The sequence below is a fragment of the Eriocheir sinensis genome, chromosome 57 (assembly GCF_024679095.1).
Source record: "Eriocheir sinensis breed Jianghai 21 chromosome 57, ASM2467909v1, whole genome shotgun sequence".
Taxonomy (NCBI): domain Eukaryota; kingdom Metazoa; phylum Arthropoda; class Malacostraca; order Decapoda; family Varunidae; genus Eriocheir; species Eriocheir sinensis.
The window spans coordinates 2,624,108-2,648,188 of NC_066565.1; the positions used below are offsets into that span (position 1 = coordinate 2,624,108).

The 24,081-nt window shown below is 40.9% G+C and overlaps 1 protein-coding gene and 1 long non-coding RNA gene across 29 annotated transcripts in view; both read right to left on the minus strand.

Moving 5' to 3' along the window:
- Window positions 1-429: 429 nt before the first annotated feature.
- Window positions 430-9,025, minus strand: LOC126984569 (uncharacterized). 16 transcript variants are annotated; one of them, XR_007737092.1, is made up of 7 exons: window positions 8,111-9,025; window positions 3,047-4,301; window positions 2,199-2,342; window positions 2,055-2,162; window positions 1,521-1,556; window positions 1,377-1,448; window positions 1,227-1,340 (listed from the first exon to the last, which is right to left on the minus strand). It is a non-coding gene; the product is annotated as an uncharacterized LOC126984569 (long non-coding RNA). The 16 variants fall into 16 exon arrangements; XR_007737085.1 differs by lacking the exon at window positions 1,521-1,556 and adding an exon at window positions 1,701-1,844 and having other exon boundaries at window positions 2,019-2,162; XR_007737093.1 differs by lacking the exon at window positions 2,055-2,162 and adding an exon at window positions 1,773-1,808 and having other exon boundaries at window positions 430-1,448; window positions 2,199-2,306; window positions 3,119-4,301.
- A 5,192-nt stretch (window positions 9,026-14,217) lies between these two features.
- LOC126984570 (transformer-2 protein homolog alpha-like) overlaps window positions 14,218-24,081 on the minus strand; it is a 12,834-nt gene continuing 2,970 nt past the window's right edge. Inside the window, exons 3-10 of one of the 13 annotated variants that reach the window (XM_050838301.1) lie at window positions 22,900-23,085; window positions 22,526-22,631; window positions 22,047-22,109; window positions 21,280-21,455; window positions 20,528-20,724; window positions 19,679-19,952; window positions 19,331-19,366; window positions 14,952-19,191 (exon numbers count right to left, since the gene is read on the minus strand). In XM_050838301.1, coding sequence (XP_050694258.1) covers window positions 19,933-19,952; window positions 20,528-20,724; window positions 21,280-21,455; window positions 22,047-22,109; window positions 22,526-22,631; window positions 22,900-23,085 — 748 coding nt within the window. In that variant the 3' untranslated portion in view covers window positions 14,952-19,191; window positions 19,331-19,366; window positions 19,679-19,932. Of the gene's footprint in view, window positions 14,930-14,951; window positions 19,953-20,527; window positions 20,725-21,279; window positions 21,456-22,046; window positions 22,110-22,525; window positions 22,632-22,899; window positions 23,086-24,081 lie in introns of those variants that run through there. The other 12 variants (XM_050838298.1, XM_050838299.1, XM_050838290.1 and 9 more) reach the window with 12 other exon arrangements.

Here is a 24,081-nt window from a genome sequence, read left to right on the forward strand (position 1 = left end):
AGGGAAACACACACCAGGGAGACAGAGGAAGAAAAAACAAAGACAGGGAGGGAGAGGAAACACACACCAGGGAGACAGGGGAAGAAAAAACAAAGACAGGGAGGGAGAGGAAACACACACCAGGGAGACAGGGGAAGAAAAAACAAAGACAGGGAGGGAAACACACACACCAGGGAGACAGGGGAAGAAAAAACAAAGACAGGGAGGGAGAGGAAACACACACCAGGGAGACAGGGGAAGAAAAAACAAAGACAGGTAGGGAAACACACACCAGGGAGACAGGGGAAGAAAAAACAAAGACAGGGAGGGAGGAAACACACACCAGGGAGACAGGGGAGAAAAACAAAGACAGGGAGGAGAGGAAACACACACCAGGGAGACAGGGGAAGAAAAAACAAAGACAGGGAGGGAAACACACACACCAGGGAGACAGGGGAAGAAAAAACAAAGACAGGGAGGGAGAGGAAACACACACCAGGGAGACAGGGGAAGAAAAAACAAAGACAGGGAGGGAGAGGAAACACACACCAGGGAGACAGGGGGAGAAAAAACAAAGACAGGGAGGGAGAGGAAACACACACCAGGGAGACAGAGGAAGAAAAAACAAAGACAAAGATCGTCCTGAAAATTGGTATGGGCATCAACTGTGACCCTGTGCATCATATGAAAGCATTTGTTTCAAAATTTGACTTTGGGCAAACTTTTCGAGGTCAAGGTCAAAGGTTAAGGTCAAGGCAATGCTTGCTAAAATATGAACCAAGTCTGAAGTCTCTACGATGACGAGAACCGAAGTTATGGCCAAAAATAAAAACGTTTTGTGCGACCTTTGACCTTTGACATCAAAAATTCAATGGGTTTTATACTGGATGGACACGAAGCTTCCCTGAAAAATTGGTCGAGATATATGCAAACTTGTGCACAGGAGACTGTTAACAAACAAACAAACAAACAAACAACCTTACTGACCGGGGCAAAAATATAACCTCCTGCAACTTCATGGGCAGAGGTAACAATGATAATAAATACGATAAATAATGAATGACTTCCCAGCACAAACTTACTTGCAATACTTACAAACTTGTCTTAATGTGAATAAGTGGATGAATAAGTGAATGCCGACCCTCAACCACGATACACAAAGGAATATGTAACTGGATCACCTAACTTCTCTATATCAAACTATCTAACTGAATCACCTAACTTCTCTATATCAAACTATCTAACTGAATCACCTAACTTCTCTATATCAAACTATCTAACTGAATCACCTAACTTCTCTATATCAAACTATCTAACTGAATCACCTAACTTCTCTATATCAAACTATCTAACTGAATCACCTAACTTCTCTATATCAAACTATCTAACTGGATCACCTAACTTCTCTATATCAAACTATCTAACTGAATCACCTAACTTCTCTATATCAAACTATCTAACTGAATCACCTAACTTCTCTATATCAAACTATCTAACTGAAACGCCTAACTTCTCTATATCAAACTATCTAACTGAATCACCTAACTTCTCTATATCAAACTAACTAACTGAATCACCTAACTTCTCTATATCAAACTGTCTAACTGAATCACCTAACTTCTCTATATCAAACTATCTAACTGAATCGCCTAACTTCTCTATATCAAACTAACTAACTGAATCACCTAACTTCTCTATATCAAACTATCTAACTGGATCACCTAACTTCTCTATATCAAACTATCTAACTGGATCACCTAACTTCTCTATATCAAACTATCTAACTGAATCACCTAACTTCTCTATATCAAACTAACTAACTGGATCACCTAACTTCTCTATATCAAACTATCTAACTGGATCACCTAACTTCTCTATATCAAACTATCTAACTGGATCACCTAACTTCTCTATATCAAACTATCTAAATGGATCACCTAACTTCTATATCAAACTATCTAACTGAATCACCTAACTTCTATATCAAACTATCTAACTGGATCACCTAACTTCTATATCAAACTATGTAACTGAATCACCTAACTTCTCTATATCAAACTATCTAACTGAATCACCTAACTTCTCTATATCAAACTATCTAACTGAATCACCTAACTTCTCTATATCAAACTATCTAACTGGATCACCTAACTTCTCTATATCAAACTATCTAACTGAATCACCTAACTTCTCTATATCAAACTATCTAACTGTATCACCTAACTTCTCTATATCAAACTATCTAACTGAATCACCTAACTTCTCTATATCAAACTATCTAACTGAATCACCTAACTTCTCTATATCAAACTATCTAACTGAATCACCTAACTTCTCTATATCAAACTATCTAACTGAATCGCCTAACTTCTCTATATCAAATTAACTGAGTCACCTAACTTCTCTATATCAAACTATCTAACTGGATCACCTAACTTCTCTATATCAAACTATCTAACTGAATCACCTAACTTCTCTATATCAAACTATCTAACTGAATCACCTAACTTCTCTATATCAAACTATCTAACTGAAACGCCTAACTTCTCTATATCAAACTATCTAACTGAATCACCTAACTTCTCTATATCAAACTATCTAACTGAATCACCTAACTTCTCTATATCAAACTATCTAACTGTATCACCTAACTTCTCTATATCAAACTATCTAACTGAATCACCTAACTTCTCTATATCAAACTGTCTAACTGGATCACTTAACTTCTCTATATCAAACTATCTAACTGAATCACCTAACTTCTCTATATCAAACTATCTAACTGGATCACCTAACTTCTCTATATCAAACTATCTAACTGAATCACCTAACTTCTCTATATCAAACTATCTAACTGGATCACCTAACTTCTCTATCAAACTATCTAACTGAATCACCTAACTTCTATATCAAACTATCTAACTGGATCACCTAACTTCTATATCAAACTATCTAACTGAATCACCTAACTTCTATATCAAACTGTCTAACTGGATCACCTAACTTCTATATCAAACTATCTAACTGGATCACCTAACTTCTATATCAAACTATCTAACTGAATCACCTAACTTCTCTATATCAAACTATCTAACTGGATCACCTAACTTCTCTATATCAAACTATCTAACTGGATCACCTAACTTCTCTATATCAAACTATCTAACTGAATCACCTAACTTCTCTATATCAAACTATCTAACTGGATCACCTAACTTCTCTATATCAAACTAACTAACTGAATCACCTAACTTCTCTATATCAAACTATCTAACTGAATCACCTAACTTCTCTATATCAAACTATCTAACTGGATCACCTAACTTCTCTATATCAAACTATCTAACTGGATCACCTAACTTCTCTATATCAAACTATCTAACTGAATCACCTAACTTCTCTATATCAAACTATCTAACTGGATCACCTAACTTCTCTATATCAAACTATCTAACTGAATCACCTAACTTCTCTATATCAAACTATCTAACTGGATCACCTAACTTCTCTATATCAAACTAACTAACTGAATCACCTAACTTCTCTATATCAAACTAACTAACCTCACAAAACACCAAGAGGTCCTTGATAGAAGCAAAGGCAACCAGACTGTCCACTCAAAGCCAAAAGGAGGAAAAATAAAATTGGTTTCAAAAGACATTCACACGAGACTTAAATGTAGAAATGTCTGCAGAAAGGACAGTCTCATTGGGTAACTCATTCCATTTAGGGTAGACGGTGGCTGAGTGGTAGCGTGCTGGGCCCACATTCACCACGGGATGGACGACGCGGGTTCGAATCCCCACGCTACCACCTGGGATTTTTCAGTCACCGCCGAGTGGCTTAAAACTACCCACATGCTGTCCTGAAGACCACCCATCAACCCGGACTCTAGAGGAAACCGTCCAAGTTAATCAAGAATGAGTTCCGGGGGGCAGCATGAGCCAAGAGAAGATGGCGCCACTATAAACACTTGCCTGCGCCATGATGGGCTGGGGCCGAATACCATCCAGGCCCCTCAAGCAAGCCTACTGGCACTATAGGCATAGACGTAAAAAAATAAAAATAAATAAATAATAAACTTGTCAACGATGGAAGAAAACATTGTGAGAATTGTCGTACAAAAATTCATAGGATTAGAAGCAAGATCGTTTTGACAAGGAGCAAACCTCGTGACCCGGGCAGGAGTAAAAGGATCAGGCAAAGCATTGTGTAAGGGATGCCGAATATTCTTAAAAACTATAAATAAAATGTTAAGGGCACCAACTTGACGCTGATGATTAACCCGGTAGCAGAGAGGATCACGTTTCTTAATGGTCCCTCTAAGCAAGAAAAATGAGAAAAAATCATCACTCACACAAACCATTTCATAATATATATCAAAGCATTTGTGATCAGTTTATGCATCATCTATTTTGGGGGGTTATATCATGGCACAAATTTGGCCCGTCGCAGCTACACGGTAAAGCCATAAATTTAGCCCATCGCTGCTACACGGTAAAGCCACAAATTTACCCCATCGCTGCTACACAGTAAAGCCACAAATTTAGCCCATCGCTGCTACACGGTAAAGCCACAAATTTAGCCCATCGCTGCTACACGGTAAAGCCACAAATTTAGCCCATCGCTGCTACACGGTAAAGCCACAAATTTAGCCCATCGCTGCTACACAGTAAAGCCACAAATTTAGTCCATTGCTGCTACACGGTAAAGCCACAAATTTACCCCATCGCTGCTACCAGGTTAAGCTTCATGCCCCAAAGTTGACACCAAGCTGTGATCATTGCCAAGTCCCTATTCAGAGGTGGAACAACTTCACCTCTGTTGCTAGGAGAGTGAACTAGCTAACTATCTGGATCACCGAACTTCTCTACTATATCAAACTAACTAACTAATGAATATATGGATCGCCTAACTTCTCTACTATATCAAACTAACTAACTAAAAAATAAACACAAATATATCATCTCCTAAACTTCCTTCAACATCAACACAAACAAAAACAAACACATCTATAATTGACCCAACTCACTCCCCTTTCACGACCTTGATTCCCCGGGGCATACCAACGCCACACTCCCATGCCCCGACCTCCAGCGCCGGGGTATTCATTCCACTTTCCCCGGCCTTCACGACGCCCTTCCCGCCCCTCCACACCTCCTCCACCTGGATGTTAGCTATTCTCCTCACCTGCCTTGCTAACGAGTTCAATCTAGTTCTTGCCTACCTGTTCTAACCTGGCTGCTGTGTTCATGTCTATTTATCTATCTTCTAATCTACTTTATCTACTTTACTGATTTTATTTATGTATCTATATTTATCTGCATCTTATAGCCTATTTTATCTATGTGTTTTATCTGTTTTATCTACTACTTCATTTATTTAACACATATTTATCTATCTATTTCATTCACGTCTATCTACCTGTTATCATCCTCTGCACCTTTCTTGCTAATGAGTCTCTTCTAGTTATGGCCTCCCTGTTCTCAGCTGTCTGTTTAATCAATATATTTATCTATCAATATCTTGTAAGCTACCTGTCTGTCTGTCTTCAAACCTACATGTTCCTAGCTATCTGTTTTATCTGTCTTTTATCTACTCTGTTTTGTGTGTTCAGAGTTCTTATTTACTTATCTACCTATGTGTCTGCTTATCCGTTGGGCGAATAGTTCCTTTAATGCCGTTCCATGTTTTCAATGTTTTTTTCTCTTCCACTTGATATTTTTGAGTTCACTGAGTGTTTTGTGGCCTCATGTTGTACCATCATTCATCATTTCATCGACGCCTGCTCCTAGGAGCTCCCACCAGGGGATGGCCACGGCAGAAGAGCTTCCATCTTTCTCTATCCAGACACTCCCTCCTTGCCTGCTCAAAGTTTCTCAAAGATCTTTCCCCCCTCTCCCTAACGTACTCTTGCACCCTATCCCTCCATTTCACTGAAGGTCGTCCTCAAGCATCCCCTCCCTCTATCTCACTCACATACACCCTTCTGGTCATCTTACTCTCCTCCATTCGCTCCATGTGGCCAAACCACTTTAAAGTCTGTCGCTTCACTTCTTCCACCACTCCACACTTCTTCCCTTCACCCCTGTGACACATTCCAAAACGCTCGTACACACTTTCATTACTCATTCCATCCATTCTACTCACACCACAAGCACTCCTCAAATAAGTCATTTCCACTGCCTGCACTCTAGACCTCTGACTTTCATTCCAGGCCCACGTTTCACTTGCATATGTGAGGGTTGGTACTATTATTGTATTTCTCAAATCCCTCTTTACCTCCATGCTCACACTTCTGCCATTCATGGTTCGTCCCAAAGACCCTGCCACCCTTCTTCCTTGCAATGCCCTTTCTCTTGTCTCTCCCTCCGTACCACCATGCTTACACATAACTCATCCAAGGTACTTAAACTCATTGACCTCCTCCATTTCTTCACCATTCAAAATTATTTTGCATTCTCTTTTACATTCAATTCCCACTCTATATGGGCACACAAAATCTACAACCTCACTTCTACTTCGCTCACAAACCATCACTTTACTTTTGTTGACATTTACTTTCAGCTTTCTCCTGTTACAGACACTATCAAAAACACTGACCAAATTTTGTAGGTCACTTTCATTTTCTGCAATGAGCACCGTGTCATCAGCAAACAGTATCGAATTCAGTACCCACTTCCTTCCCTCATCGAACAGTCTTACTCCAACTTCTCCAACTTGTTGTTCATTGTTGTACCAATGAATAATAAGCACACCACCATGTCAGCGGGTAATGACTGGTGTTGTTCACGCCCCGATAACACCCTTTTACGTACATGTTCTGCTGCCGTCACATATTTTCCACTAACCTTCAAACCCTCATGAGGCAGCACAGGGAAGAGAGCAGGGACCAGAGTGAGTGAGAAAACATCCCTGAAATGTGTGTGTGCTGCACCCCACAGCAACTGGCGGCTGCACGGCCCACAGTTCTCACTCTTACTAACAAGGTCTCGTCCCCCTGATCCATTTTAGGGCCACAAACAGACAGATAAATATATATATGACCATTCTAACAGAGGTCTTGCCCCCCTTGACATGCCTGTGTTTCTAAATCTAACTGTCCTGGCCCTGGCCATGTTGTGGCCACCACTCACCACAACACACCGTCCTCCACACACCCGCCGGGCCAACACCTGCCACACGGAACAACCAACACAAAAAATCGAGGAGCGGCAATAAAAGCCGTCATCTGGAGAGCCAGAATTACCCTAGACCGAGCAAGAATTCCCCCAAATCTAGGGAAATTCTTGGTTTCTTGTTCTAGTGCGTCAGATTTTCAAGAATCCCCCCAAATTCTTGACAAGAATCGGGAGTCCCACGAAAGCAGCGGCGGCGGCGGAGCAGGGCACGGCCCCTTTCTTGCTGGCCGCACCTCTTTAGGCCTATGGCGACGACCATTTTCTGAGCTTCTTATGGGTAACCCTGCCAGGTAGGGGTGGATATAGAGTTCACGAGGTTACTGTTGTGTTACTGCGGCACCACAGAACATTTTAAAGCATCATTGTGTTATGAGTAAGAATGTTCCGGTATGAAAACATCATCGTCATCATCATTACAAACAAGAAAGTAGAGCAAAAAATTCCGTGGCATACAGTGACACTAAGCAGCCAGGGAAATGTTCCTAATGAACTGTAGATCTCATAACAGTGACCAACTCAACGCGTGGTGCCCTTGACGATGAGCAACACAATGAGTGTTGATCATCCTGGCAGGTGAGCAAGAAGGCGTGCTCCGGCGGGTCACGGGCGGGAGGTGAAAAAGTCTCCAGGATGGGGCGGGGGGCAGGACACCCACCACCCACCAGCCATGACGCCTCAGGGGAACACCCTGCCCCTGCACCCCCCGGGGCGGCGCGGGGCACGGGGCAGACTGGGTCGCGGGCCGCCCCGCGCCTGCCCCGCCCCGGCGCCTTGCGTCCCCCCGGCCCATCGTGCCCCGCCCCGTGGTGCCGCCCCGGGGCGCCGCGGGGGGCGGCCCCGGGGACACTTGTCACCACAACACAGGGTCAGCCCCAGGCCCCGTCCCGCCCCGCCCCCCACACCCGGGGCCGCCGCTCCCCGCCCCGGCGGCAGCGCGGGCCTCCCCTCACCTGGTCAGGACATTCTTCCCGCGGGTCGCGGCGGGGGCTGGCGGGGGCGAGGGTTCAAAACAACGTCTTCCGTCCGTCAGCCATGTCGCTGGCCAGCCTGGGGCACCTGTCTCGGCCCCGGCCCCGGCCCCGGCCACCCCGACCCGCCCCCCAGGCGCGGCACGGGGCCAACACTATATACAACACACCGCAAAACACTCCGCATTAATATCTACACGCACCCATGAACTCTGTTTCCTCTTTTAAACTCACACTCAAATGGAAATAAGATAAAGTCGAGAACGGAGGCGTTCGAACACCTAGAAAACCTGTCTCATTCTCTGCCTTGACCTCGGCCTGCTGTACCCGCCTCGCCACGCACAACACACACGCAACACACCACACAACGCACAACAAAACACTCATCAGTATTATCTGCCTACATTAATAAACTCCAATTCCTCTTTACACCTCAAGCTCCAACAGAGAAAAGTTAAAGTAATAAACCCACGGATCCGAACACAGTGATGGACGCAAGAGAGCCTCGCCGCTGATTGGTCGAGGCCATTGTTGTCATCCAAAGCCGGGCGCTGATTGGCTGCCGACCCGATGACGTCACGGTGACCTTTTCCCTCTTAATTTTCTCCTTAAATAGTATGACCTTTAATACGCGTCTTAAACACCCTTTAAGCCTAATTTCCAAGGGTGACAAGCTTTTCAGGGGCAAACTTTCCCTTTTACGGGTCATACAGCTTCAATTACGTCTTATAAACAACGAAAGAAGGAAATGGAAGAAAATTGAATAAGGGGAAATAATTGGATGAGAAAGGAGGAGAAAGAAGGAAGGAAGAAGATAAATAAAGAGAGAATAAGGGAAAGAAGGAAGAGAAAAAGGGAGGATGAAAAGGATTGGAAGAGAAAGAAGGAAGAGAAGGAATACAAAGAAAGAATGGAGGAATAAACGGATAAATGATAAAGAAAAAGAAAAGAGAAATATACAAAATGAGAATATAAGGGAGAAAAGAAGAGGAGGAATAGGTAAAGGAGGAAGAGAAGGAATAGAAAGAAGGAAAAGGAAGAATAAACAAATGAATAGATGAAGGAAAAGAAAGGAGAGAAAGGAAGGAAAAAGGAGAAATATAAAAGAATAAGGAAAAGGAAGAAGAGAAGGAATAGAAAGAAAAGAAGGAAAGAGGAAGAAAAAAAGAAACGAGAGAAAGGAAGGAAAAAGGAGAAATATAAAAAAGATAAAAATAAGGAAAAGGAGGAATAGGAGAAATAAGAAGAAAGAAGAAGGAAAAGGAAGAATATACGAATGAATAGAGGAAGAAAAAGAAAAGATAGAGAAAGGAAGGAAAATAATAAATATCAAAAAAAGAATAATAAGGAAAAGTTGGTAGAGGAAGAAAGAGAAGAAGGAAAAGGAAGGATAAAAGAATAAATAATAATAAAGAAAATAAAAGAAAGAGAAGGAAAAGATATATAAGATAATGATATAAGGGAAAGGAAAAAACATGACTTGATAATACAAGGAAAAACCAACTTATCACCTTATCAGAAATTCCATAGATAGGACAAGGTCGAGAGTGAAGAAGGAGATGGAAGAAAAGGAGGAAGGAAGGAAGGAAGGGATAGAAGGAAAAGAAAAAAGAATGAATGAGAGAATAATGAAGGAAGGAAGGAAAGAAAGAAAGGAAGGAAGGGATAGAAAGAAAAGGAAAACAATGAAGGAGATGGAAGAAAAGGAAGAAGGAAGGAAGGAAGGGATAGAAGGAAAAGAAAAAAGAATGAGAGAATAATGAAGGAAGGAAAGAAAGAAAGGAAGGAAGGGATAGAAAGAAAGGAAGGAAGGAATAGAAAGAAAAGAAAAACAATGAAGGAAGGAATAAGGAAGGAAGGAAGAGATAGAAAGAAAAGAAAAAGGATGAAGGAAAGAAGGAAGGAAAGAAGATGAAGGAGGAAAGAAAGAACACAGAGAAAGAAGGAAGAAAGGAAGGAAGGAAGGAAGAGAAAGAAAAGAAAAAAGTTTAACAGGAAGGAAGGAATAAGGAAAGAAGGAAGGAAAGAAGATGAAGGAAGAAAGAATATAGAGAAAGGAAGAAAGGAAGGAAGGAAGGAATAGAAAGAAAATAAAGAGAATGAAGGAATAAGGAAAGAAGGAAGGAAAGAAGATGAAGGAAGAAAGAAAGAACAGAGAAAGGAAGAAAGGAAGGAAGGAAGGAAGGAATAGAAAGAAAATAAAAAAGAATGAAGGAAGGAATAAGGAAGGCAGGAAGGAAGAAAAAATACAAAAGAAAGAAACAAAGAAAGAAATGAAGGAAGGGGGGGGGGGGGAGGAGGGGGCCATTGAAACACCTGTATATCACATTATCTTTATTTAACAGGTGTGGGGGCAAGGGGGGGCAGGTGTGTGAGGTCAGGTGTAGACATGGTGACTCCTGGAACCCTTTTGAACCTGGAAGAAGGGGATTAGAACCTCCTATATGACCCTAGATCAGTGGTTCTCAAACTTTCTGACAGACAGGAAGAGGTAGAGGAAGGACAATTCCTGTTCATTTACAATTATTTTACATGAAATTATAGGAAAGGAAAATATAATATTTAATTATTTACTCATTTTAATGTATTTTTTTATTAGAAAATCAGTATTTAATACAGAATAAGAAATTTAGGCATTATTTCCTTTGATAAGAGATAAAATTAAAGCGTTTTTACTTTAAATTTATAGCTAATTGGAATGAAACCTTTTTTTTGGTGATTAAGATAAATATAATAAATTTTATTGCTACATTAATCAGAAAAAAAAGAATAAAAGAGAGACAGAAGTTTTGATACCTCAATATTAAAGGGGAAATAACAAAGGAAGGAAGAGAAGAAAAAATACAAAAGAAAGAAACAAAGAAATATGAAGGAAGGGGAGGAGGAGGGGCCATTGAAACACCTGTATATCACATTATCTTTATTGAATTTTGTTACATAATTTAGAACCCTTTTGAACCTGGAAGAAGGGGATTAGAACCTCCTATATGACCCTAGATAGATAGATAGATAGATAGATAGATAGATAGATAGATAGATAGATAGATAGAAGAAGGAAGGGTGGGAAGGAAGAAGATAAGGAGAAATGGAAGAAAATGAAGATAAAGGTAAGAATTATATAAAGGGAAGGAGAGAGAGAGGGAGGAAGAGAGGAATATACGAAAAGGGAGAGAGAGAGAGAGAGAGAGAGAGAGAGAGAGAGAGAGAGAGAGAGAGAGAGAGAGAGAGAGAGAGAGAGAGAGAGAGAGAGAGAGAGAGAGAGAGAATGGATGGAAGGGAGGAAGAAGGTTAAAAGAAAGATAGGAAGGAAGGAAGGAGAAAAAGGGAGAGAGAGAGAATGGAAGGAAGGAAGGAAGAGATAAATGGAGAGAAAGGAAGAAGATAGGAAGGAAGGAAGGAAGTACAGATAAAATGATAAAGACAGGAAGAAGGAAAGATAAGAAGCATAAGAAAGGAAAAGAAGAAATATTGAAAGGAAGGAAGGAAAGAAGGGAAACAGAAGAAGGAAGGAAGGAAGGAAGGAAGGGAAACAGAAGAAGGAAGGAAGGAAGGAAAAGAAAGAGGAATGAGAGGGAGAGAAAGAAAGAAGGAAAAATAACAAAACAGGAAAGGAAGAAAAGAAAGGAATGAGAGAGAGAGAGAGAGAGAGAGAGAGAGAGAGAGAGAGAGAGAGAGAGAGAGAGAGAGAGAGAGAGAGAGAGAGAGAGAGAGAGAGAGAGAGAGAGAGAAACAATAATCAGAATAAAACCTAACCAAAATAATAATAATAATAATAATAATAATAATAATAAACAGTAATGACAAAAATACCAATGAAAACAATAACAATAAAAATGATTAAATAACATGAACAGAACAGAAATAAAACAAAAAATGCATTGCTAGATAAGATATTAGAAGCTGTGTACAAAGGTATTAAAATTCCTGTGATAAGGTCATAAAATCACTTGCCTCTTAACTAACTCCACGAATACAAGACTAGGAAATGGTAGAGTTATTGGCCGCTGAAATCAATGAAATAACTTGACTAGAAATGATATATGTTAAAATCACTTGCTTCTAAACTAACTCCACTATACAAGACTAGGAAATGGTAGAGTTATTGGCCGCTGAAATCAATGAAATAACTTGACTAGAAATGATATATGTTAAAATTCCTTGCTTCTAAACTAACTCCACTATACAAGACTAGGAAATGGTAGAGTTATTGGCCGCTGAAATCAATGAAATAACTCAACTAGAAATGATATATGTTAAAATCACTTGCTTCTAAACCAACTTACCCAATACAAGACTAGGAAATGGTAGAGTTATTGGCCGCTGAAATCACTGAAATAACTCGACTAAAAATGATATATGTTAAAATTCCTTGCTTCTAAACTAACTCCACTATACAAGACTAGGAAATGGTAGAGTTATTGGCCGCTGAAATCAATGAAATAACTTGACTAGAAATGATATATGTTAAAATCACTTGCTTCTAAACTAACTCCACTATACAAGACTAGGAAATGGTAGAGTTATTGGCCGCTGAAATCAATGAAATAACTTGACTAGAAATGATATATGTTTAAATCACTTGCTTCTAAACTAACTAAATTAATACATGACTAGACTAGGAAATGGTGAAGTTATTGGCAGCTAAAATCACTGAATGAGGTAAGGTTAGGTAAGGTTAGATAGGGTTAGGTTAGGTAAGGTAAGGTAAGGTTAGGTTAGGTAAGGTTAGGTTAGGTAAGGTTAGGTAAGATAAGGTAAGGTTAGGTGAGGTAAGGTTAGGTAAGGTTAGGTAAGATAAGGTAAGGTTAGGTTAGGTGAGGTAAGGTTAGGCAAGGTGAAATAAGGTAAGGTTAGGTTAGGTTAGGTAAGATTAGGTAAGGTAAGGTTAGGTTAGGTAAGGTAAGGTTATGTAAGGTAAGGTTAGGTAAGGTTAAGTTAGGTAAGGTAAGGTAAAATAAGGTTAGGTTAGGTTAGGCTAGGTAAGGTACAGTAAGGTAAGGAAAGGAAGGTCAGGGTAGGGTAAGGTCAGGGTAGGGGTGGCGGAGGTGTCGGTGCCTGCAAAATAAGTACACGTATATAATCATCCCCGACCCTAGTGGCTTCGTGATAGAGGCGACACCCACGGCTTCAGTGCGGCTACGACCTCACTCTTGGCGGAGGGAGAGGCCGAGGGAGGGAGACTTGCTTCACCGCCGAGTCTCTGATCTTCAACCTCCTCCATCCCTCTCTCTCTCTTATAACCTGTAGAGGGCTTAGTAAAGTTTAAATCATTGATATCATTGGCATTATCATCATATAATTATTCCATGACCTTCGGGATTATAGTTTTGATCTTTATAGCAAGTTCAGAAGACATGTTTTTTTATAAGGGTTTTTTTGTTCACATTGGCAATACTGGTTTTGTTATGCGTCACACTATTAACCCAGTAGCAGCGGGGATCGTGTTTCTTAATGGTCCCTCCAAGCGAGAAATATGAGAGAAAATCGGCCCTCACACAAACCATTTCATAATATATATCAAAGCATTTGTGATCAGATTATGCATCATCTATTTTTTGGGGGGTTTACATCATGGCACAAATTTGGCCCGTCGCTGCTACACGGTAAAGCCACAAATTTGGCCCGTCGCTGCTACACGGTAAAGCCACAAATTTGGCCCGTCGCTGCTACTGGGTTGAGGGGAGTTTCAATATCATAGTGTGACTTCAAGTGCATTATTATGGTCATTATTATCATTTTAAAGGTGTTTGGGGTGGAAGGGATAGAGTGAGTGCAGGGACAACACAGAATCATAAGCCCGGACCCGCAGCCTCGTCTCGCCCCCTAAGTTACCTCAGAACGATGGATTCTTTCGCCTCGCCGTTTTTTCGTTCTTCAAGTTATTGCTTCAAGTGCTGCGCGTTACCATCCTTCCCTTCTTCCCTTTCTTCCTCTCCCATTTTCTTCATCGTGTGTGTGCGTGTGTGTGTGTTAGTGCGTTCAACCCCATCTTTCTTTCGCTCAGTTCTTTCGTGTCTTACATTCATACTTCTTGCATTCACACGTCATCTGCATTCCCTGTTTCTCCCTTCCTTCTTCTTCTTTTCTTTCCTCCGAGTCATTCTTCTTACTGTTTCTTACTTCTAATCTTCTTCTCTTTCTTCTTTGTTTACTCTTCCCCAGACATGCTTCTCACATCCTCCCGTTCTTCCTTCCTTCCTTTCTTCACTTCTCCCTCATTTTCTTCCGTTTCCTGCTTCCGTTTTGAGTTATTCTTGTCCGTGTTTTGTCCAATCTTCCCCAGACATGCTTCTTACATCCTCCCTTTCTTCCTTCCTGCCTTCTTTTTCTTCTTCTTCCCTACACACACACACACACACACACACACACACCTGGCTCTTTTCTTTCTTTATTTTCCCTTTCCTTCTTCTGTCCTTAAAATCCCTTCCTTCCTTCCTTTCTTTCCTTCTTCAGTCTTTTTTGCTTCCCTTCTTCTGTTCCTTTTTCTCCCTTCCTTCTTCTGTTTTTATATTCCCTTCCTTTCCTTCCTTCTTCTGTTCTTACTCATTCGCTTCCCTTCTTCTGTTCCTTTTTCTCCCTTCCTTCTTCTGTTTTAATATTCCCATTCCTTCTTCTGTTCTCAATTCCCTTTCCATCTTCTGTTCCTTTTTCTCCCTTCCTTCTTTTCCTTCTTCTGTCTTTATATTCCCATTCCTTCTTCTGTTCTTAATTCCCTTTCTTCCTTGCCTTGCTCGCCCTCTCAAAGAATCCACCTCGCTTTTCATCTTCCAACATTCACCAATACTCCTCCTTTCTTCAACCCTTGGGGATGACAAAAGAAAAATGCATTAAGGGTCTGTTTATTCAATTCTCACACCAGTGCAAGCCGCCAAATCGCCGACCACCTAATCTACTAGAACTCTCTCGCCCCCAGACGCTCGGCAGACAGGCCAACCGAGCGAGGGGTATCCTACTCTCCAAGCTAACATATCAATCATCATTGTTACTGGTACTGTATGCAGCTAACCGTGTCTCCCTCGAGTGGTAGGAAGAGGGATTGGTGGGAGTGGGAAGCAAGACTCGGAGAATTTAACGTGAATCGGTGATAAATAATTGCTTTTTGATGTGAACAGAAAAGGTGAGAAAACATGAAAAAAATTGATTAGGTGTTTTTCCCTGTCTCGGAACTTGAAAAAAATACCACTGATCATTTTGAAATCCACGCTGATAATGAAAAATGAAAATAACGAGAGAACAAAGGCAAAGAGGGGCGAGGGAGACACACTGCACCACCGTCAAAAACACACCCTAGGTACGTGGTAAATCACAAGACTAATATCCGATGCCTGATACGCACACACACACACTCGGCAAAATAGGCTGAATAGTTACATAAACACAGTGATAATAATAATAATCCTAGTTGTAATCATAGTGAGCAGGCGCTAGAAAAATACTTAACATATAGGAAGGAGAAGAAAGGGACGGAGAGAGACATACTGAGGGATAGAAGGAACGGAGAATGAAAGACCGAGGAATGAGTGAAAGAAAAAGGATGTTAAGCAGAAATTAGGAGCAAGGAATGAGGAGAAAGATGAAAATGAAGGCAAATAATAATGGAAGAATATATGGACGGAAGGAACGGAGAAAACAATGAATGAAAATAGGAAAGTAAAGGAAGAATGTGAGTAGAAATTAGGACCAAAAAATGAGGAAAAAGATGAAAATGAAAGAGATTGCCAAGGAAATGGAGCCAATTACTAATGGCAGAATATATGGACAGAAGGAACGGAGAAAACAATGAATGAAAATAGGAAAATAAAGGAAGAATGTGAGTAGAAATTAACCGAGAAATGAGAAAAAAGATGAAAATGAAAGAGATTACCAAGGAAATGGAGAAAAACACTAATGGCAGAATATATGGACGGAAGGAACGGAGAAAACAATGAATGAAAATAGGAAAATAAAGGAAGAATGTGAGTAGAAATTAAGACCAAGGAAAATGAAAGAAATAAAAGAATAACTGATAAAACAAAGTAGAAGAGAAATAATGAAAACAATAAGATATGAAAATTAATGTGAAATGAAGAGAAATACACAGACAAAAATATGAAGAGAAAAAAGGAAGAATAAGGAAAAGAAAATACCTAAAAATGTCAAGAATATCAAGGAAGGAAAACAGGAAAAGGAGAATAAAGGAAAACAAAATATCAGGAAAATGAAAAAAAGGAAAAATAAAGAAATAGAAGGAAGAAAAAAATACCAAGGAATGAAAAATGAAAAAAAAAAAAGAAAATCTAGGAAGGAAAACAGGAAAAGGAGAATAAAGGAAAACAAAATATCAGGAAAATGAAAAAAAGGAAAAATAAAGAAATAGAAGGAAGAAAAAAATACCAAGGAATGAAAAATGAAAAAAAAAGAAAATCAAGGAAGGAAAACATGAAAAGGAGAATAAAGGAAAACAAAATATCAGGAAAATGAAAAAAAGGAAAAATAAAGAAACAGAAGGAAGAAAAAAATACCAAGGAATGAAAAATGAAAAAAAAAAGAAAATCAAGAAAGGAAAACAGGAAAAGGAGAATAAAGGAAAACAAAATATCAGGAAAATTAAAAAAAAGGAAAAATAAAGAAATAGAAGGAAGAAAAAAATACCAAGGAATGAAAAATGAAAAAAAAAAAAAAAAGAAAATCAAGGAAGGAAAACAGGAAAAGGAGAATAAAGGAAAACAAAATATCAGGAAAATTAAAAATAAAATAAAAATTGCAATGTAGGAGGAAGGAAAGAATACGAAGGAATGAAAAAATAAAAAAGATATGAATATTAAAGGAGAAAAAGAACAAGAGAAAGACTAAAACAACACAAATCATATTAATTCTAAACATCTTATACCTTAGACATATTAAACGCTACCCTTCCTTCCTTCCCACACACACACACACACACACACACACGCACACTCGCACACAGGCATTAGGGTAGCCAATGTTAAACGCTACCCTTCCTTCCTTCACACACACACACACACACACACACACACACACACACAGGCATTAGGGTAGCCAATGTTAAACGCTACCCTTCCTTCCTTCCCTCACGCACACACACACACACGCACGCACACACACATTAGGGTAGCCAAAGTTAAACGCTACCCTTCCTTCCTTCACACACACACACACACACACGCACGCACACACACACACATTAGGGTAGCCAATGTTAAACGCTACCCTTCCTTCCTTCCCTCACGCACACACACACACGCACGCACACAAGCATTAGGGTAGCCACACACACAGGCTATTATTATTATTATTATTTTTATCAACGAAGAAGAAATGAACTAAATGTAAATAAATCAAGAAATACGACTGTTTTTGTTTGTTTTTTATTTTTTATGTGAACAGAAAAGGTGGGGGAACTTAAGAAAAAACTTATAATTTTTTCTCGTCTTAGAACTTAAGATTTTTTTCCGAGAACTTGGAAAAAAAAGATGAAAAAAATGCTGATCAGTTTCCTTACGACTCAGAACTTATGAAAAAGACTTGATCATATACTTTTGCCTTACAGAGACTTACTTAGACAAAAAATATAAGACAACTAGGAGGAATTTAGTCTCTTTGCAAGGTAGAATAAACCAAATACTCTCTTTGCAGGGTAGACTGAACCAAATACTCTCTTTGCAGGGTAGACTAAACCAAAATACTCTCTTTGCAGGATAGACTGAACCAAAATACTCTCTTTGCAGGGTAGACTGAACCAAATACTCTCTTTGCAGGGTAGACTAAACCAAAATACTCTCTTTGCAGGGTAGACTGAACCAAATACTCTCTTTGCAAGGTAGACTAAACCAAAATACTCTCTTTGCAGGGTAGACTAAACCAAAATACTCTCTTTGCAGGGTAGACTAAACCAAATACTCTCTTTGCAGGGTAGACTAAACCAAATACTCTCTTTGCAGGGTAGACTAAACTCAAATAATCACATCCTATTTCAAAACAAGAGATTAAGACAAACAAAAGATATAACTAAACAAAGAGTGATCTTGAACCTTATATATGAATCCCTTAAGAAATATGCACTTTTTTTTTCTTCTTTGAACTTTTTTTTTCCTTATACGCCAAATTAAGTAATGAATTTCCGTGCAGTGTTACCAGAACGAAATGAAAAGGTAGAGAATTGGGATAAGGACACACACATGCACACACACACACACGTACACTCCTTTCCTCTCTCTGTACACACACACACACACAAAGTTTCTCTCTCTCGCTCTCTTTCTCTCTGCAAACACACACACTCGCACACTCACAAACACAGGCTCCCTTTCTCTCTCTCACTCCAAACACACACACACAAGGTTTTCTCTCTCTCCCTCTCTGTCTTTCCACGCACGCACACACACACACACACACACACAAGCCTGATATAGCATCCAAACACCTCTAACACACCTATCCAAACACACACCCATGGCCTGGCTGGTGGTGCTAAGCTAACTAGTGACACATAACACCTCTATTCTCCCTCTAACTCATTCTCCTCCTCTACTCAACCTTACGTCAAAACACACTCGGTTAACTGGTCCTTACAGCAACACAACCCAGAGTGACGCAGAGGCCAATGTCAAATGCTTTGGGGCTCACACACACATAATTGGCAAGGTTTCGGTAGAGGTTGTGGTCGTATTTGCACGCTAGTAGAGAAAGTGTTACCATAGAAGGACTAACTCAACACACACACCTCCATACATAACCTTCCTTGAACCTAACCTAACCTAACATAACCCAGAGTGACGCAGAGGCCAGTGTTGTTGAATGTCTCAGGGCTCTCACACACATAATTGGCAAGGTTTTGTTTGGTAGAAGTTGTGGTCGTATTTGCACGCTAGTAGAGAAAGTGTTACTATAGAAGGACTAACTCAACACACACACACACACACACACACACACACACCTCCATATGTAACCTTCCTTGAACCTAACCTAACCCGATTCTACCCTACACTGAGATGACCTAAGAAAGTGTCGCTCTTTAAGGGGTAACTTAACACACACACCTCCATACATAACCTCCCCTGAACCTAACCTAACCTAACTCTACCCTCAGCTGTCACTACCTAAGAAAGTGTTGCTATTTAAGGGGTAACTTGACTAACATACAAACTGGGAGCATAAGGACTAACTCAACACACACACACACACACGTAACCTCCCCTGTACCTAACCTAACCTAACTCTACCCTCCGCTGTCACTACCTAAGAAAGTGTTGCTATTTAAGGGGTAACTCGACTAATATACAAACCAGGAGAATAAGGAATAACACACACACATACACATACATAACCTCCCCTGTACCTAACCTAACCTAACTCTACCCTCAGCTGTCACTACCTAAGAAAGTGTTGCTATTTAAGGGGTAACTCGACTAACATACGAACCAGGAGAATAAGGAATAACACACACACACACACACACACACACACACACACACACACACACACACACACACACACACATAACCTCCCCTGTACCTAACCTAACCTAACTCTACCCTCAGCTGTCACTACCTAAGAAAGTGTTGCTATTTAAGGGGTAACTTGACTAACATACAAACTGGGAGCATACACATGGAACAGCACCCACACCCTCAAACACACATACGTAACCTCCCCTGTGAGTTGGCACTGTGTTACAGGTAAGACGGAGTGAACAGTGCCGCCAGAGCAGTGCCGGGAAATGGTGCCTATCAACTACTGGACCACTAGCATACTGAGCACACCATCGCCACCACCACCATCACCACCACACCCTAGACAAGCATTCAATATCGGCTGTATCGACCTGCAAGAGAGGACAATTTGGTGTAACTCTTGTATGTGGATGTAGGAAGGGTCTCTCTCTCTCTCTCTCTCTCTCTCTCTCTCTCTCTCTCTCTCTCTCTCTCACACACACACATACGCACAGTTATGTATACAAGGAAATATATTTGACACAAGACCCCTAACAATATATACACAAATACAAGTAAACAATAATGGTAATACTAATAATCATAATACTACAACATACAGAATATCCACATTGAAAATTAGGCATTGAACATATTATACACACACACATACATACACACACATACACCAATCGCTCACAACCTAAATAATATGACGTTAGGGAAGGCATTTTAAAACCCCGACGTAAAGTAAACTAATTCCTGATTGGTCTCTCACACACACACACACACACACGCACACATTCACGCACAGGGAGGTGGTCGAGGCAAGATACATCCCCGGCATTATGAATTAACCTGAATAAGTGGATATGGATACAAGACAGCCCACACACACACACACACACACACACACACCATCACCGCCACCCCCGCCCCAGACAACAGGACACAAGGCACTACTTACGAGGGGAATCCGACCGCGACCGTGACCTGTAGGACCGACGGTTTGAGGCCCCGCGGTGGTATGGGGAAGGCGACCGACGGCGCCCGCCATAACCGCCACCGCCGCTGCCGCCTCCGCCACCTCCTCCGCCATACCGACCGCCACCACCACCGCCTCCACCGCCGCCGCTGCCGCCGCCTCGCCTGCCGTAGTTGGAGCTGTGGCGGGGAGTGCGAATGAGTAAACAGTGAATAAATAAAAATAAATAAATAAATAAATGTTGCGAATACTGAATAAGGTGAGTATGGGATGGATAAGGGATGGTAGGTGTATAGGAGAATGGATAAGACACTGATGGAGAGTTGGGTTAAGGATTATGAGTAAATGGTGAGTATGTTCTTGGGTATACTGAATGAGGTGAGTATGGGATGGTAGGTGTATAGGAGTTGGGTTGAAGGTTATAATGAGTCAACCAAAGCAACCGAACCTAACCTAACCTTAACCAAAAACTGCCCTTACAAAAATAATAATAAAAATAAGTTAATAAAAGAAAGGAAAATGGAAAAGTAAGAGAGAGAGAGAGAGAGAGAGAGAGAGAGAGAGAGAGAGAGAGAGAGAGAGAGAGAGAGAGAAAGGAGGAGGAAGAGAAGGAAATGGAGGAAAAAAAGGGGAATAGAAAAAAAATAAAAATAAAAATAAAATAAAATAAAAAAAGAAAGAAAATAACAATAAAAATCACCACCATCACCATCACCACCACCACCACCACTCACTAGGTCGGCCGTCCCATGTAGATGCCCGGGGTTGGTGTGTGGGCACGCTCCGTAATGGAATAGTCAACTCGGATGCGTCGCCCATCAATCTCCATCCCCGAGCACTGTTCCTTGGCCTCCGTCGCGTCCTCGGTGTTCTCGAAGTAGATGAACGAGAATCCGCGGGAACGCCCAGTCTAGGGGGGGAAGGGGGAGGGGGGGAGAGGGGTGTGAGAGGTGGTTTGGGGTCTGTTAGAGTGTGTGTTTGTGTGTGTTTCATTGTGGGTGTATAATGGGGATGGGATCTGTGTGTGTGTGTGTGTGTGTGTGTGTGTGTGTGCGCAGAACATGTTAGGTAGAGAGGAAGAATTTGGAGGATGCAGAATGAAAAAGTAAAAAAAAAAAAAGTAAATGAGAAAGAGAAAGGAGGAGGAAGAGGAGGAGGAAGAAAGGGAGGACTGGAAGATAGAAAATAAAGAAAAGTTAGCAAGAGAAAGGAGGAGGAGGAAGAGGAGGAGGAGGAGGAGGAGGACTGAAAAAGGAGGAAAACCAGAGAAATAGAGAGAGAAAAAGGAAAAGGAGGAGGAGGAGGAGTGGAAGAGGAAAGTTATAGAAAGAGAAGAAGAAGAAGAAGAAGAAGAAGAAGAAGAGGAGGAGGAGGAGGAGAACTAAAGAGGAATAAAAATAGATAGTTAGTTAAGTCAGTTAGTTAGTTAGTTAGAGTGTATGTGTGTGTGTGTGTGTGTGTGTGTGTGTGTGTGTGTGTGTGTGTGTGTGTGTGCGCGTACCTTGGCGTCCAGCACCACCTGAACCTTCGTCACTGGTCCATATTTGCTGAACAGGTGATGAAGCTGAGCGGAGGAAGAGAAAAATTAATTAATGTTTTTTTTACGGCAGATGAGTTAGTTCAAGGGCATAAATAAAGGTAACAAATGTGGAAAAAAAGGCTGACTACTCAATGTGCTCTCTCTCTCTCTCTCTCTCTCTCTCTCTCTCTCTCTCTCTCTTGTCTTTTTCTCCTTCCTTTCATCTCTTCCTCCTCCTCCTCCTTTTCATATATTTTTTTTATACTTTTATTGAACTCTTCTTTCCCTCCCTCCTTCCTTCTCTCTCTCTCTCTCTCTCTCTCTCTCTCTCTCTCTCTCTCTCTCTCTCTCTCTCTCTCAAGTTGTCCTTTTCTCCTTCCTTTCATCTCCTTTTCATTTACTTTTTTAATAATAAACATAAGCACACACACACACACACACACACACACACACACACTCACCTCCCTCTCCGTGGTGTACAGACTCAGCCCAAACACCCCAAGACAGTTGCTCGGGTTAGGGTCCTCGCGGCTGCCATGGTGACGCCGCCGGTTGGACATGGGTGACCTGCGGGTGACGGGTGACAAGGGGGTTAGGGGGGGTTAGTCCAGTGTTAGTAATGGGGGGAGGAGGCTGGGGGAGGTAGCAGACCCACATACACTTACATACATAGACAATTAGCAAGATAGATAGACACACACACATACATAAATATACATACACACACACACACACATACACACACACACTAAGAAATCAAACACCACATCTCACAAACAACAAACGTACCAAACACCGTCGAACCTAAGCCCGTACAGCCTTCCACTTGACTCACCTATTGCTCCGGTGGCCCCTGGAGTAGGAGGGCGAGGGGGAGCGTGAGGTGCGGCGACGGGAGGAGGAGGTGGAGGAGGAGTATTTGTCATAGCGGTAACGATCCTCTCGGTAGTAGCGCGGTGACCCGGAGCGGCGCGAGGACGAGGATTTGTACGCTTCAGGCTTCCTATCGTATGACCTTGACCTATGGGGTGTGGGCGGGAGGTAAGGGGAGGAAGAAGGGGGGTGTTAGGATACAGTTCAGTCATGGGGTTATAAGTCGATAATTGATACAAGATAAAAAATGTGATGCAAAATATGATAGAGGCAAAATTATGGGGAGGGGTAAGGAAGAAAGTGGGTGTTAAGATAGAGTTTTATTTGTTATGGGGTTATAAGAGTCGATAATTGATACAAGATAAAACTATATGATGCAAAATATGATAGGGGCAAAATTATGGGGATAGGGGTAAGGAAGAAAGTGGGTGTTAAGATAGAGTTTTATTTGTTATGGGGTTATAAGAGTCAATAATTGATACAAGATAAAACTATATGAAGCAAAATTATGTCAAGGTAAGGAAGGAGGTGGGTGTTAAGATAGAGTTTTATTTGTTATGGGGTTATAAGAGTCAATAATTCATACAAGAGAAAACAATGTCATGCAAAATATGATAGAGGCAAAATTATGGGGAGGGGGTAAGGAAGAAAGTGGGTGTTAAGATAGAGTTTTATTTCTTATGGGGTTATAAGAGTCGATAATTGATACAAGATAAAACTAAATGAAGCAAAATATACAGAGGCAAAATTATGGGGAGGGGGGTAAGGAAGAAAGTGGGTGTTAAGATAGAGTTTTATTTGTGATGGGGTTATAAGAGTCGATAATGGATACAAGATAAAACTATATGATGCAAAATATACAGGGGCAAAATTATGTCAAGGTAAGGAAGGAGGTGGGTGTTAGGATAGAGTTTTATTTGTTATGGGGTTATACGAGTCGATAATTGATATGAGATAAAACTATATGATGCAAAATTATATCAAGGTAAGGAAGGAGGTGGGTGTTAAGATAGAGTTTTATTTGTTATGGGGTTATAAGAGTCAATAATTGATACAAGATAAAACTAAATGAAGCAAAATATGATAGAGGCAAAATTATGGGGAGGGGGGTAAGGAAGAAAGTGGGTGTTAAGATAGAGTTTTA